The sequence below is a fragment of the Xiphophorus hellerii genome, chromosome 8, assembly GCF_003331165.1.
Source record: "Xiphophorus hellerii strain 12219 chromosome 8, Xiphophorus_hellerii-4.1, whole genome shotgun sequence".
NCBI classification, from domain to species: domain Eukaryota; kingdom Metazoa; phylum Chordata; class Actinopteri; order Cyprinodontiformes; family Poeciliidae; genus Xiphophorus; species Xiphophorus hellerii.
Genome location: NC_045679.1, coordinates 16,896,320 through 16,912,136, shown reverse-complemented (window position 1 = coordinate 16,912,136; position 15,817 = coordinate 16,896,320). Strand labels below are relative to the sequence as shown.

Genomic DNA, 15,817 nt, shown 5'->3' with positions numbered 1-15,817 from the left:
AAAGCATATCGGCATCTCAGAGCTTTAAAAAAAATCAGAAACTTATAAAAAGTCACAGATTATTTGGTCGTCGGATCTTTTTGAATGAAATCATGATCAATCATGATTAATATTACAAGTTCACAATATTACAATATGTGAACTTTGTATTTTATAACTGTAATCAGTTGATTTTTCTTGCAGAAATTATTAGCAACATAAATTCGGAAACTGTTTTAACTGCGTCATTTTCTAGACACTCCTGCATCTGCAAAACACAAAATTGTGTTGTGATGGTATTTTCTTGCGCACTAAGATATGTCATGTGCAGTTGCTAAAACGTGTGTTTACTGTGACTAGTGCATCATACATCTTTAAACATTTAGTCTTAGTGTGCATATGTATATGTAAAGAACCATTTACTGCATCAACATTTATGTTACCATTTGCTGAGTCAGTCAACAACACCGCTATGGCAACAAGCGCTGAAAACACATCTGCATCATTTCTCGGATTTGCTGCACGTCAAGAAAGCACTGTTTTGTGCCAGTGGCACCATCGACAGTCCTTCGCCTAAGGACTTCAGCACATACAATACAAATGAAACTGAGGAAACAGAAACTACTGGAAGTACTACTACATAGTAGATGTTCTTCTAGACTCTTAGCTTATTAAATCAACATTAAATCAATACAGGATTTTATCATCTAAAACAGATAGCCAGAGTTCACCCTCCTCAAATACTGAGAGTTTAAAGCTTTTATGCTTTTATTTCTAGTTGTTTAGACTACTGTAATGCCCTGCTTTTTGGTCTACCTACAAAAAATCTGTCCAGCCTTCAACTGTTACAAAACTCTGCTGCTCATTTGCTAACCAAGACTAAGTGGGGGGCTCATATTACACCTGTTTTAAAATTGTTGCAGTGGCTCCCTGTACGTCTCAGGATTGATTTTAAGATTCCGTTAGTGAGTTTTTAAATGTCTTAATGGTCTTGCGCCATCTCATCTTGCAGAGCTGCTATTAACTTACGAACCCCTGCGGACCCAAAGGTCCTTTGGTACTGGACTATTAACAGTTCTAAGAGTCAGAACACACACTTATGACAGAGAGAGCCTTCTTTCCAGTATTATGGCCCCCGTCTGTGGAACAGTCTGAAAGAGAAGCTGAGGGCCGCAGAGCATATGTTGATGTTTTTAATTGTTTCAAGACCCATATTTGGGAGGGGGGTATAAAACTGATTGATTGACTGGACTCCTGAAATGACGTATGTGTATAATTCCTGGCTGTATTATTTTTCAGAGTAAAAATAGCTAAAACTATTAAACCTTTGTCCTTAATACTTGCCAAGGTTGTCCTTTTTCAGTATTTCTACTCTATTCTACTATTCATGCAAGAAGAATAAAAATCCAGCTGCTGTTCGACTGCCAATTTTGTAAATGTCAGTACTGTTAGAAAATGTCAAGTTTTCCATAATAGTTTGGGTATTGTTACAGTGCCTGAGCCAAGAACATTTGAATGTTCAGTCCGAGATTTGACTGCTGTGCTTCTCTTTTCAATTACGACACAACCTGGATCGCATTTTATTCTTGGATGGATGTCAAAGTAAAGTAATATTGCTAATTGACATTGTGCTGCAGCAAAATAGGATACAGTAAATGGGAAAAGTGCAGTACATTCCCACACCTCCTCAAATCCAGCTTACAAAGGTAACTAGCCAATAACAGCAAATTAATCACAAACGACTGAGCAATTACATCAGATAAATGATAGTAATTAAAGCACAAGCTGCAGATTGTGGTGGAGATTTGTTAGAGACAGTGCGCTCACATGCTGCACGTAGATGTGCAAAGCTATTTGTCTGTGATAAATGTTTGTAAACCAGAGTCTGCACATGCATCTAATTCTAAAACACAGTTTGTAAAGCTAATCCAAAAAAACCATTCATAAAAAAATTATAAACAACGTCTTTCTGTGCTGACGCAGGTTGGCCACATTTAAATGAAGGATTACGCATTTAAAACTGCCCTATGCACATATAGATGCATGTTTATATAAATCAGAGCCAGGGAAAATAATTTCACATTTTCCAAAATCAAAACTGTTTGTGTTACACATGCTGTGCCAGACAGCTGAAAGCTAGGAAAAGCTAGAGGTAATTTTAATGAAGAAAAAATGAAAGCAACATGTCCAGCTGCAAGCATTAAAGAAAATAGGTCAGAAAACTGATCCTCCATGATTCTTTGCAAATATTTTTCTATTTAAATAAATTGTCCAAAGTATATTCAAAAAGCAACAGTTTTGCTATCTAACTGAATAGCGTTTTTATTCTAATATTCAGAATACAAACATTAAGCACTGGATAGTGTTGGTGTCTCTGTACATGGAGCTTTAGATGTTTTTCTCATGCAAACCTTATTTTGGTGATAGTGAGTCATCTAACCTTCTCCTAAAAACATGCAGAGCAGAAGATGCATTTTAAAATCTTATCTTTATGAGATTATAAGTTTATATTCTGTGAGTAAATGCTCAGCAAGAGTCAGAGATTTGAATTAAGACAAGGAATAATAGATATTAAAAAAAACAATTGGCATATTCTTTTGGCCATATATTCTCAAGATATGTTGATGCAGCTGAAGCAGGAGCTGGAACAGAAACATGGGCGGAACAATAGGAGGATGTAAAATGTAAACTTGGCTGTGTGAAGTTGTGCTTTGTATCCAAGTTAAGGTGGAAAAGAGGGAGTAACTACATTTTTTGGCACATTGTAAATGTAGATCACAATAGTGACTAGCACTTGCTTGTTGCTTTAGATTCTACAGTTATATGCTGTATTATAAAAAATAAAAATAGACCTCTCCAAATTGTTGAATTCAAGTACATTCTTTATTTCCATGGTCACTGGTTTACACAACCAAGCATCTAGGCCTGTAGGTTGCTTCTTTGAAGGTTTAAGAAACACTGAATCCATCTCAGGTGCAAATTCAGGCATAGTAATGTGGAAGTGTGACACCTGTGTAGAAAGTTCATTAGTAAGATTTCCTTTGTTCAACTCTCAGTGGTATTTTAAGAAAGTGGAAGCAACTAGGAAACCAGCCATTAAGTGACATGCCTTGTATGTATGAAGTGTAGATATCTTAAAATCTTACTATGTGAATCAAAAGTCAACTTTAGACATGACTGATACAAGCAATATAAAAAGGGAAACAATTCATAGCTTCTGTATTTGTGTGATATGATGAAATATGACAGAGCTCAAGCAAAGGTTGGAAAAAGAAAACCAAAACAGCATTAAGTGTGACAGCTGCAAAGGGTGAAATAACTTTGTCATGCATTTTAACAATTAATTGTCATTCAATATAATGTATGTAAAGTGTAAATGCATATAGGTAAAGCTATAACAATATATAACAATATTCCTCCTTCTTTTTCAGCATCCAGATAAAAACAAAAAAAGAGTATGCGGCTCAAAAGCAATAGAAATCCGTCCAGAAATGTTCTGCTTATAAACAGTTCACTTACAGAACTGTAAGTTCTGTAAGTGAACTTACAGAACTTACAGAAGTTCTGTAAGTTCTGTAACTAGTTAAGAACTAGTTACAGAAAAAACTAGTTCTTAACTGTAAAATAAAAACAGTAAAAAGATTATAAATGGCAGATTTATAATCTGCCATTTATTCAGGAATGTGTATCAAAATGTGTATTTTGATACACATTCCTGCCTAAATGGTGAAGCTCTGCCTGACTTCTCCCCTCCAAAAATGTGCCATCATTTGTGTATGTGCATCACTAAAAACAGTGATTTAAATGTAAACCAAAAGCATTACATTTAGTACAGTCAGGGACATTTTTGTCAATAGCTCTTTTGGTGAGTAGATGTTACATTTCCTGCTCTGAACATTTGTCGGGCCCCTACAGTAAATATTTACTCACTAGTCAGTTAGCATTTTCTCTGGACATATCCAATCTGGCTGCCTTCTGCAAAAATCTGACCTCTCAAGACCTTTTGTCCCAACCAAGTTAATTAACACACACTCAACATATTTACCCACAATAATATCAACTAATTCATGTCAATTCAGAAAGGTCCAACTATTTGTGGGATCTATTGGTCTCAAACGGCTGCAAAACACTTCAAAACAACTCAGTGGTGTTTCATTTGATATGCCTTGAATCTCTTGCCTAGTTCAGTCAGTAAAAATACAAACTATTTTTAGATTTGATCACATGCCCAGGCCAACGTGAGGTACGAGTTTCTAAACTGATATCAACAAGTTCTGCCACAAGTGTGTACTGCAACCATTTAGCTAAAATTAGACAATTATGAGTATTGGAGCTTGGGGAATGGAGAGAGCTCATTAATAAGTTTGTCCTGGAAGGGTCTGCTCAGCGAGAAGCACAGGCACCAACAGATGACGTGATAGAACCAACGTAAAGATTTTTGGAATCAGGCAGGTTTATTCTGCTTATCACAATTTGGTGTTTAGAAGAGGTCATAGTGACAGAAGGCAACCTCTTCTCTGAAAGTACATTATTCCAAACATGATGTTCTGAGCTCATTTCCGTGTACTTGGCTTGTACTATGTTTGTGTTCTAAAATATTTAGAAGTGATGCAGGATCCAGACGTTGCTCAGACCTTTTTATTAGTATTTGACTACTGAGCAAAAGCCAAACAAGTTAGTACAAAAATTAATCATTCACCTGAGCCCAAACAAAATACCAATAAAACTACTATTTGCAAGAGCGTGCATTGTTCTGTTTCTTTTCCTTCCTACTTAAATGCATTTTCTCCATTGTGGGATGAAGTTGATCTTGAGAATGAATAATAATGCAGTCCAGATTCCATTGAAAAACTTAAAACTTGAATTTAAGCCGATTCTAAAGAAATGGAACAGATGAAATTTGTAGCTTTATCAATCAGCAATTACAGAGGGTGCCGTCAGCTTCCACTTGAAATATTGAATTGACAGATAAGTCACAGAAAATTTGTTGGGTGCAACTGACTGACCTTTTTTAATGCTTTGGCACTACCCAACTCTTGCCTCTACTATGTGTGAGAAGGTTGATATCAGTAGTGAGAAAAACTACCTATAACCAAATCATGCTTCTTTAGGCACATTTACTGTAACTACTAATTGAAAACTAGGTCACTTAAAATTTGCATAAATATTACCTTTCCTCAATTTTCCCAAATGCTTCATGAACTAACTACTGATGCAGTTTTCATTTTACTCTTTAGCTATAGCTTTGTATTGGCTAGTAGTCTCTCTCATTTCAAAACAAAATATGTACACAGGATCTTTAAGTTGTTGATGCACAAAAAAATTGCCTTTTATTATGTAAAATAAATTTAAATCACTAAATTATGAACAAAAAGGAGAAAGGATTCCTGCAACAAAAATAAAACACAGCAATAAATGTTGCTTTTACAATCCAAAAAGTCAAGCATTTGTGAAATTCCCAAGAGACAAATCTTACAATTGGGAGCTATTCACTCAGTTTATTATGCAAGGACAAAGGTTGAACCTTATATTAATTCAGTTTTAAGCAACTGAGTCTGTCAACACTTTTAGCAAACCCTGTTTTTGAACATTTTACAACCAATTTCCATCTTGCCCTGCCTGACTCAGCTTATTATCGGCACATCCAGAGAATCCAAGCATCCGTAAACATATTAAAATCGTTTCCCGCAAACCACTGCAAAGAGAGCTGATATTTACTCCATTTTCAAACAAGCATTATGACCTCATGAACAAAATATTTAGCTTGTGAAGAAAACACTAAATAGACCAAACAAGCACTATGTTTTCTCATCAAGTGATATAAAGCATGACTTTTTAGAGTGAATTTAAAATGGAAATGAACTCAAGGTGGTAGTTTAGAGTAGCTTGCAAAAGTATCCATACTCGTTGAACTTTGCCACATTTATCAACTTATAACCCCAAATTTTAATATATGTGACAGACCAACAGGAAGTAGTAAATAATTGTGAAATGGAAGAAAAATTACAAATGGTTTCCAAACTAATTTACGAACAAAAATCTGAAAAGTGTGATGTGCATATGACCTAAAAAAATTACAAAAAAAAAACCACTCTACACCCAGCCAGATGGAGTTTGACCTTTTTGCAAAGAAAAATGACCAAAAACTTGAGTCTATAGATTTGGAAGACATATTTTGAGCTTCCATTGAGTTTAGAAAATTCTGACCTAATTTGTCCTTTCCCTGACAGCAGCACCTTTAGATGTTATCTAACAAATATTCTGAGTTGGCTAAGGAGACAACTTATTCCTCAGTGTCTCCTTGAATGTCGTTGTTGGCCCTACTTGCATTGTTGATAGCCCATAAGGGGAAAAAAATCCAGTGAGAGGAAAAAGTGCAGAGCAGAAAGAAAGACAGGAGCAGAGCTGGTGCCAATTAAGGGCCAAGTAAACACTGCCCGGCAGGAGAAAACAGAGGTGGCACAAAGAGCTTCAGATAGTGAAGTGGTGGCACACCAAAGCAATTCTTGCAGGTTCCTCTGCAATTCTCAGAATAGCCATAATTCCCCATATTATAGCTATGAGCCAAATGCGTCAGGTTGAACACAGAGTAAATCAATGAAACAATTTTGATTATTTTGTGATGAAAGAAACTGCACTGTATCTGAAACCAAAGTCAAACAAAGTCATTTGAATGGTAAAAAGAAAAGATGAAAGTGACAAGCTATAAAAAACTAAATAAATATTGAAACTCGTTCCAAAGAACCTTTAAAAACAACAGATTTTTATTGGAGATTAGATTATGTGCACGCATCTGGCCATAATCATCAGAATAGTTACATTATTAGTACAATATGTTGGAAATATTTTATTTTAAAGGTATTTGTCTTTAAGTCTTTTGAAACAGTATAATACTTAAAGCCAACAGGATTAAAGTCCGTCTTGACGCATAAATTTAATTTCTGAACAAATCAGTCCAAAGGTGAAATAATAAACTTCTCATCCTCTGGGGATGAACAGAAATCCATAACCTTTCCTGCTTCTCAAAATGTTGCAATATTTACCAAATTAAAAGTGTTGGTGGAGGGTTTAAGGATCCTTTTGAATAGTGGAAACAAACCCCTCAAAGGAAATGTGTTCATGACGCCAATAGGTAGTAAAATTACCCTTGAATCTGCCAAGACAAACAGGCTCCAGCTCTGTCTGCTGCATTCCTCTGCTGCAGAGTGCACTCACAGCCATTTAAGGCTGTCGAGTGTGCTGACAGACTGATGGAAGGAGAAGCAGATAAAGAGGAGCAGCACTTGTGATTTTGTTTGACGATTAAATGTGCTCCTGATTACCTCTGTAACAAGTTTGTCATTAAGTCCAGTGAATGTGAACAGAATCTTGATGTGATTGTCCTCCTGATCTTACTTCCATTCGCTCTTCATTTGTCAACTCTCTTCGTGTGTGTAAGTTCTCTCTGTCTGCTGTGGAGCAGAGCAGATGATTTGTGTGCATTACAGTAAATGCGAGATAAATGTAAAAGTGTGTGTCAAAACACTTTTCAGCTAACAAGTGACCCATGGGAAGAAGGATGTTTCAGTTTAATTTCTACACAACTGATGAAAAGAGTACAGCACTGCGGGTCGATAGGGATGTGATGCTCCCCTCTGCTGGTCAGCTTTAGGAACTGCTACCAGCAAAAGAGAATCAAAATTAAATTTCTCAATACATGAGTGCGCTTTAGTTGTGGCTTCCTATTCCTGCTGTAATCATTGATTATATTACTAATTATTACCATAATTGTGGTTATATATGTATGCAAACACAACTTTTCATCAGATAGAATTGCTTGATATAGTATATTATTTTTCTATAAGTTATGTATTTTATTAAAATACAATCTTTAATGTGTTACGTGTGTTATTGTGTCAGAGAATATTGAAAATAAAGCTTAATGGTAAAAAGCGGGTATAAATATTGAGCTTAAAACTTTACGCACTTGTTTTGGATAAGAAAAGTACATTTAACTTTAATTGAATATAGGAAAATGATACAATGTAAATGTGTGTTTACATTGTATCATCAATACTATGGTTGACAGCTGCTTCAATGATGGCCAAACTGATTGCAACTCAACTGGTCACGTTCTTAATATTGTCACATTACAACCACAAACCTGTTATTTTCTTGAAATTTTATGAAATAGATCAACACAAATTGGCACAAAATTATGAATAGAAGGAAAAATTCAAATAAAAACCTAGTAAGAGTGGTTTGCATTTGTTTTTGATCTTTTAACTTTGATATACCTAAAAACACTGCAAACTATTTTCTTATAAAGTAATTATAATTAGTAAATTATGTATCAGGTGTTATTTCAGCTCAGCTGTTTTGTCGATGCCTCAGAGGTCTGTTGGAAAACATTGGTGAACAAACAGCACAAAAACAAGAAACAGCAGACAGGTCAGGGGTACAGTTCAAATCCCAAGTTTTACAAATCTTATGGGTCTCTGTTCAATCTCGTATCCGAAATGGAAAGAAGATGGCACCTTCAGCAAAGCTACCAAGACATGGGTGAGGGAGGAGTGGCAGAGATGAAAAGTGTTCCCATAATTTGACAATCTGGGCAAGGAGAGATCCATGGTAGCTCTGTTCGACTCGTTGAAAACCTATTACACTCGTGCATTTTTAGTGAAATGTGGTCTGACCAAAACCAAAGTTGAGAGAAATCTATAAGATGTAGCATTTGCATTCCTCCCCAACTTGGGGGACACAGCAAACACATAGAAGTAGTTGATCTGCACACATTTTTTAGCCCATGTGTGGTAGAAAATTAGCACTGCACATGGCTCTAAACAGACAATTTCTATAATGAAATATTGTAGTGGCATCATGATGGTGTTGAGTTGCTCTTCTTCTGTAGGGACACGGAAGCTAGTCAAAGTTTATGAGAAAACTGACAACTCATTCTGACCTTAAGGATTATTATTGGTAAAAAAGAAAATGCTGAAAGCTACACAATAAATCTCCCCACTTCACATCAATGCACTCCTTTGTGTTGGTCTATCACACCAGACTCTCCAAAAGTATGCAAGTTTGTGATTGGGTATGAATGCTTTTCCATAGCACTGAAAATTGTGCTACACTGTTCATATGTTTGGTAGAAATTTGAAAGCATCATTTGATTCCTCTTGTGTGCTTTCTCATGTTCACCACTTGATGTCATCCTTTTTACACAGACAGCAGTGTCAAGGAAACGTAGCAAAGGGAAAGTAACACTTTTAATAAAACAAATAAAAATCATATACAATCATAAAAAATCATATAAACCAGCCATTGTATATGCATGTGTTGCTGTGTTTTATATTTGTTTTGTGGTTATCTCATTCAGACTCAACTTGCTTACCTTCCTACCGGAGAAAAGCATGCACAGCTGGTGCATGGAGCCCCCGTTCTTCATCAGCTCCTTCTTCAAGGTTTTGGGTGAAGGAAGTGTCCAGCCACCCTTTGGGTGCACACCCCCAGCCTCCAGACAGTTGATGGCATTGTCAGAGGTGAAGCAAGGCGTGCGGGGTTCCTGCAGGAGGCTGCCTTCACTGTGCGTGCGCCGCCGCAGGGAATTTTGCACGCTGAGCCGCCCTCCGCCATGCTTCTCACACGTGGCACCCTCTACCATGCTACGGCGCTTGCTGTCAGTTCGCTGTAAGTAAGCGTCATCGCTGTCATCTTCATCATCCTCTGACTCTTCCTCTTCATCCTCGTCGTATTCTTCTTCGTCTGTGTTGGGGGAGGAGAGGGCGTCGGCACTGAAGGAGCGATCAAGACGCAGCTCGGGGATGACAAATGAGGAGGATGAGGAGGAAGGGGGGGCATTAGTGTCAGGAGGCTCGGAGACATTGTCTTCATCTGTGTTTGACACCATGAGGTTTAAGTTGGCCTCTTCTTCATATCTATCTTCTTCCTCTGCATCTCCATCTTTCTCCCCTTCCTCACTCCTTTTGCTGTTCCCCTCCTCCTCTTCTTCCGCTGCCTTCTCCTCCACATCTTTACTCTCTTTCCATATGTCCATCTCGTGTCCGTCTATGCTCTTTGAGTCTTCGCCTTCTGTGGAAGGAGGTGGTGTGGGAGGCACCTTATGTCGGTCACCCGATCCCAACAGACCTCCGAGGGGTGTGTACACTTCATCCAAAGGTGTGAGCGGCTCTGAGGGATGAGGACTTCCAAGCGTGGCAGGCTCTGAGGGGCTGGAGGGATACAGGCTGCTGTCCTCACCTTCAGGGCTGTGCGTCGGCATGTGGAGGCCCACACTTTCCCTGTCTCCTTCTACACCACCCAGCTCACAAGAAGAGGCATCCACATTAGGCTCCAACATCTACAAAAGACAAAGAAGAAAAAAACATAGGAAGAGGAAAGATGGTTAGAATTTGCTTAATAGAGCAGCAGAACACAAACTGGAAATTGCCTTTTATAACCGGTTCATTCTTCAGCATTACATTTTTGTGTTGACCCCCATCTGCTATGAGCCGCAACATTGAGGGAACAGTATGCAATAATAATATCTTTTGAAAAGGTCAACGTGTCAGTTTTAGCTATGATAGTCCTGCTGTTGACCTCAGTGTTTTGACTGGAAGGGACAGAGAAACAGATCCCAAATACAACCACAGAATCAGTGGGAGGATAAAAGGAAAACTGATCAAATCTGGCAGCCTTTGCAGTCAAGCTTCCAAGGTGTCTTAAAACCATAGTCTGGATAAAAAACAGTTTGGGTAAAAAATGCCTGACATCTTTTCATTAATGCAGACAGGAACTTCATATTGTCATACTGGTCTTCTCTTCACTGCTGCTACGAACTTCAAGAGACTTTGCAGTGGTCTATTCAAACTAAGCTGCTAATAAGGTTTTCAGGATTCCTAATGATAGAAAAGAAGAAGCTTCTCCCTTCACTGCTTCATCTTTTCCCTCAATGGTTTCTTTGTTGAATAATATTTGTCCATATAAAATACTTCCTTTCCCCAGTTTAGCATGGAAAGTTATATTTTCTGCTTTCTGTTTCACCTCCTTCTCAAAATCTGCTGGTTTAAAATGCATCTTTAACCTCCTCCAGCTTCCACATTCAAGCTCACTGAGCCCTGTGGGTGGATCATTACAAATTCATTTTGAGTGGGCCAGCACCACATCAGAACCACAGAATTTGCTTGCAAATATGACAAAAGGTTGCAAAAGGTTTAAACAAGTCGCACTGATTTGGGAAATTATAAGTCACAATTTGGGTTTAAGTTTAATTGTTCACTGTGGATTAAAGATTAAGAAACTTCTGGCCTTTGAATGTTTTTGGAAAGTGATAACAGCACAGTTGCCCTTTCTTTATTTGGCTAAACAATCATAGCTTTTCACATCATTTAGCACACATTGTTGAAGTTTTTTAAATGGACATCACCACTGAAACAGTATTGCGACCTCTTACAGTTCTGTTTAGAAATTTAAAAATACATATGTGAGTGAATATCATTTTACACTAAAACCTTGGTGGTTTTTGGGTGACTGTTTTGGTCATCTGGTTAAAAATAAGACACACCTGGTTTGTCCAAGCAGAAACTAATAAATGGACTGAAATGATATATTTTTTAAACCATATCAACCACCCAAAGTACTTTCACTTTAAAGTTATTGTAATTCATATTGATCATACATCCATCTACACACACATTCTTACATTATTAACACAGTTATACTGCAACCTGAAAGGCTTCTTAAAGTTTATTGTTTTTGTCCACAAATCAAAGCTGTAATCAAAGTCACAGCCTTCCATTTGCCAGAGGACCGCTCTGACTATTAAACCACAGCAACCCCAAGACACAGAACTGGTGTAGAAATGGATAAAGCAGACTAAGATTAAGGTCCTGGAATGAACTCTTTGAAGTCCAAACATTCGCCCTATTAAAAATTTATTGACTGTGCTTAAAAGCTGACTCCATGCTGGGAAACAAACCACTAAAATGAACTAAACCAATTCTGCTGACCAGAGTGGTCACATATCCAGCGAGAACTCTACTAGAACTATATTGATAGCTACCAACAGAACAAACCAAGTGCATCTTGCTTAAGGGCATTTTTCCAAGTATTAGTGGGCTCACTGTACTTTTGAGTCAGAAGTGGACAGAAGAAAATCCACAACAAATGCAAGCTCGTGGAGCTTAATCTTTATTGGGTTTCACTGCAAGTTTACGTCACATAATCAATCCATCCTGGAACAAAACACCAAACAGAATGATAATCAAGCCAGCAATGTCTGAAAGTAAACTTCTGGTTGGAGCTTTAGGCATTGAATTGCATAAAAAGGCTTAAAACTGTATGAAAACATTAGCCATCAACCCAGAGTACACATTTACCAACATTGTTTGTGGATCAAAACAGAGGATTATTTTTCACATATAACAGGACTGTAATGAAATAGATTGCAAACCCCTGTATGATTTTAAACTCTTCAGTCAAGTATGTCAAATCAATTCTGTATATTGAGGTCAGCTCTCAATATTGTGAAGGGCTTCATTGTGCTGGATGACTAAACCCATGATGTCGATCTGCAGTCACAAGATACTGTTATGTTTTAACCAGAAATGATGTTGTCTTCTCTCAGATATGTAGATATTCTGGGGTGTTCTGTGGTTTCGCAGGGGTTAAGCACAACCCATATATGGAGGCCTTAGTCCTCGACGCGGCCGTCGCAGGTTCGATTCCTAGCCTGGAGACCTTTATCTTTCCCTTCTCTCATTACCCACTTTAATGTCAATTAACTATCAAATAAAGGCCACTAGACTCAACAAAACCTTTTTAAAAAAGGTATGTAGATATTCTAATGATATAAATAAATTATATAAACTATACTTAAAATCTCCAAAAAGTTCATTAAGAATCAATGAAAAAATGACTTTAAACTAATATCTAATTTCTCACAGCACTGTATAAAAGTTTGACATAAAAATCATTAAAACTAAAATTCTGTTTCTTCTATTTAGTTGTACAAAAAATAACAGTAAAATTGCATAATACTTGTGAGTAAAAGGTGTTCTCGGTCAATTTAAAAACTCTTGACAACATATTTGTTTATATTCAGACAACACAAATATTATATAATATTAGTTGTGCATGTGTTTATTGTCGGATACCTAAGACTGAAAGGATTTACCTAATCAGCCAACCACAAGATTTAATCCCTTTATGTCAATTTGAACACCGAGAGGTTTAAGAAACCTACACTGACTAACTACAGCTTTGAATAAGTGGGTACTTTGATCCTCAAGGGTTCTTTCTCGCTTCATCTGACTGTGACCTTCATGGATGCAGTTAAGGGGGATTAGAGTATCTGGGTTGTTTCTTGATGACGGGGTAGCATAAACTAGAATATTTTGGAGCGGTGTGAAGTAGAAAAATGCTGGCTGACTTGTTATTCAGGTATGTGGTGTAATCAAAATCTGAGTGCATTGAGGAGACCAGCCCCCAGAATTATTTGCAGACATATTTTGCATTTGTTATGCTCTCAATGGTTACAAACTGAAAGCTACACGTGGCATCTGATTAATCTGGCCACTGAGGATACTGGTAATACGATACTGTGTTAAGATCAAAGAGGGTTTCACTCGCTGATAAAAGAATTGCTCCATCTCACACCTTTACAGGTGTATCTCAGGGGTACGGTGTAATTCTCTGCTGGTAATGGAACCAGAATCAGACTGAGGTCTGTGATCCAGTTAACACTGTTCTTTTTTTTTTGTTTGACCTCCTTTCTATTCTTTTCCTTTTATTCTTTTTGATATTCTATCAAAGTGTTTTGTGAAAAAAAAAGGGTTCTTACTGCAAGCCTGAAAAGATTTAGTATGATTTAGTATAACTTGAAAGAAAGGCAGCCTTTGGAAAAACCTGGGGCCCCTTCATAGATTTTCTATCTTCTCTGGAATTAGTCAACCGGGGTGTACTGTGAATCTTCTTGAACTAACGTCATCTCATGTAATTTCTTCATATGAATATCTGCTGATGGATATAGGTATAAACTGCTTATATGACTGTGAAGGGATATGAATGCATGGAAAGTGAGAGACATGAAAAGGGAGAAGGGTGAAAGTAGGATGGGAAGAACTGTATGGTTCTTGTTTCCTTTTTTTCTACTTTGCTTTGCAAGTCAAACAAAGTGATTTTGGTCATCATTTTTGCATGATTCTGAAGGTCTTTCAAACAAATGAATGAGTCATCAGTAGACTCCTACAAAAGTTGATGGCAGGGGAAATTGAGGACATAATTTTGCAATTTAAAGTAGCTGTGTTGGAGCATGTACACATTTAAAACATACAGAATTAGCCTTTAAGGAAAAGAGTTTGATATTAGCATTGAACTAAGTACAACTTTTATGGTTTTGGATTCTCACATTTGTCTTCACAAATGATAAAAAAGAAATTTCAATGCTTATGTTCTTGTTGGTATCTACGTTACACTCACTTGAATTTAATTTACAAGCCAAACAAGCTATAAAATTATCTTATATATGTTTGAATGATTGTGTGTTCAGGACAGTCAGACTAGATAAAGACAAAATGGTCTAAATTAAATCTATGGAATGTAAAAAGTCCTTTTTTGTTTCTGAAATTATGACTTTTATATTCTAAATTATGAAGTCCAGAAAACAAGACAGAGAACTCAATAATTTTATCAGTAGGTGGATTTAAATTGAAAAATGTTCCTGAATTTTTCAATATTTCATAGAAATCCTGTTCAAAATAGGCAAAGAAAACTTAAAAAATATGGTATGTTCAGCATAACTTTAATAAGCATAAGAATATCTTCAAACTAAACTAGAAAAGAGTCAAGCCTTTGAATGGTGCTTTAGTGCCTGGAAAATTCAGTTTTTGTTCTTTGTGAGCAGCTAGATTTTTCTGTTTTGCTATTTCACTGTCTAGCTTAAAGCAGCAAAGTTTAGACTACAAACTAACTTTGTAAGCTTGAGCTGAGGAAAAGTTCACAATTTGCTTCCTCATTATTTGAGAATCTAAAGAGTGTTTTTAAAAATGGTGGAATGTAATGCCTGAGGTTGGAAGCTGAGCTTGTGAAAGACACAAGCTCAGACTTTCTCCTCTTTTGTTTGGGAGGCTCATGTAGCTGCCTGAAGGGGATACAGGCTTCTCATTTTCTACTTCTGAGTGTCCTTAACCTTTCTGTGATCCCCTTTTAATGGTTCATAGTACTGTTACAAGCAGGACATTAAGACTTCTCGGTTTTCCTCTGGGTACTTGGGAGGTATTTTTAGAAAGAAATGCACTTTCTGTGAAAGCAGGGAAGGAAATAAATTATAGTAAAGCCACTGTGTTTCCCCCATTTTTTTCTATTCTCTCTTGTCCTTTTTTCATATATACATCATGTCTATATTTTATGGAGAGTCAGTGTTTTTGATTACCTCCTGAAGATCATTATATTTTCAGTATGTTGCTTTGCAACCATTGCTAATTTTGAAGTATCATGGGACATTGTTATCGTGAGATCATGTGGAATTTTGCCTAAAGCAGCTGCAGCTTCTGGTTCTTTCTGGAGCTTGGTTAGCCCATCTTACTTAATCAGTCTCACACAACAACTCCTCTCTATTAAGGTTATGGTCTAAGACACAACTGAGTCACCTGTCTTGTCGGATACACAATTCTTTTCGCATTCCTTGCACAAAACACGTACGTAAACAGAAACAAACAAAGGAAAAAGCCACATGAGCTTCATTGTTCAAACTCACAATTATTCCTTATCCAAATATATAAAACAATACCAAACTAACACAATTTAAAATGCTTTTCTTAAAAAAAGTTACGTTTTTGGCTATTTTCTTTTAAGCCATGTC

At 36.9% G+C, this 15,817-nt stretch overlaps 1 protein-coding gene across 7 annotated transcripts in view; it reads right to left on the bottom strand.

Annotated features, from left to right (window-relative positions):
* rgs3a (regulator of G protein signaling 3a) overlaps positions 1-15,817 on the bottom strand; it is a 133,037-nt gene that overhangs the window by 23,558 nt on the left and 93,662 nt on the right. For all 7 annotated transcript variants that reach the window (XM_032569443.1, XM_032569433.1, XM_032569432.1 and 4 more), the window contains one exon: positions 9,353-10,318. In XM_032569443.1, coding sequence (XP_032425334.1) covers positions 9,353-10,318 — 966 coding nt within the window. The remainder of the gene's footprint in view (positions 1-9,352; positions 10,319-15,817) is intronic.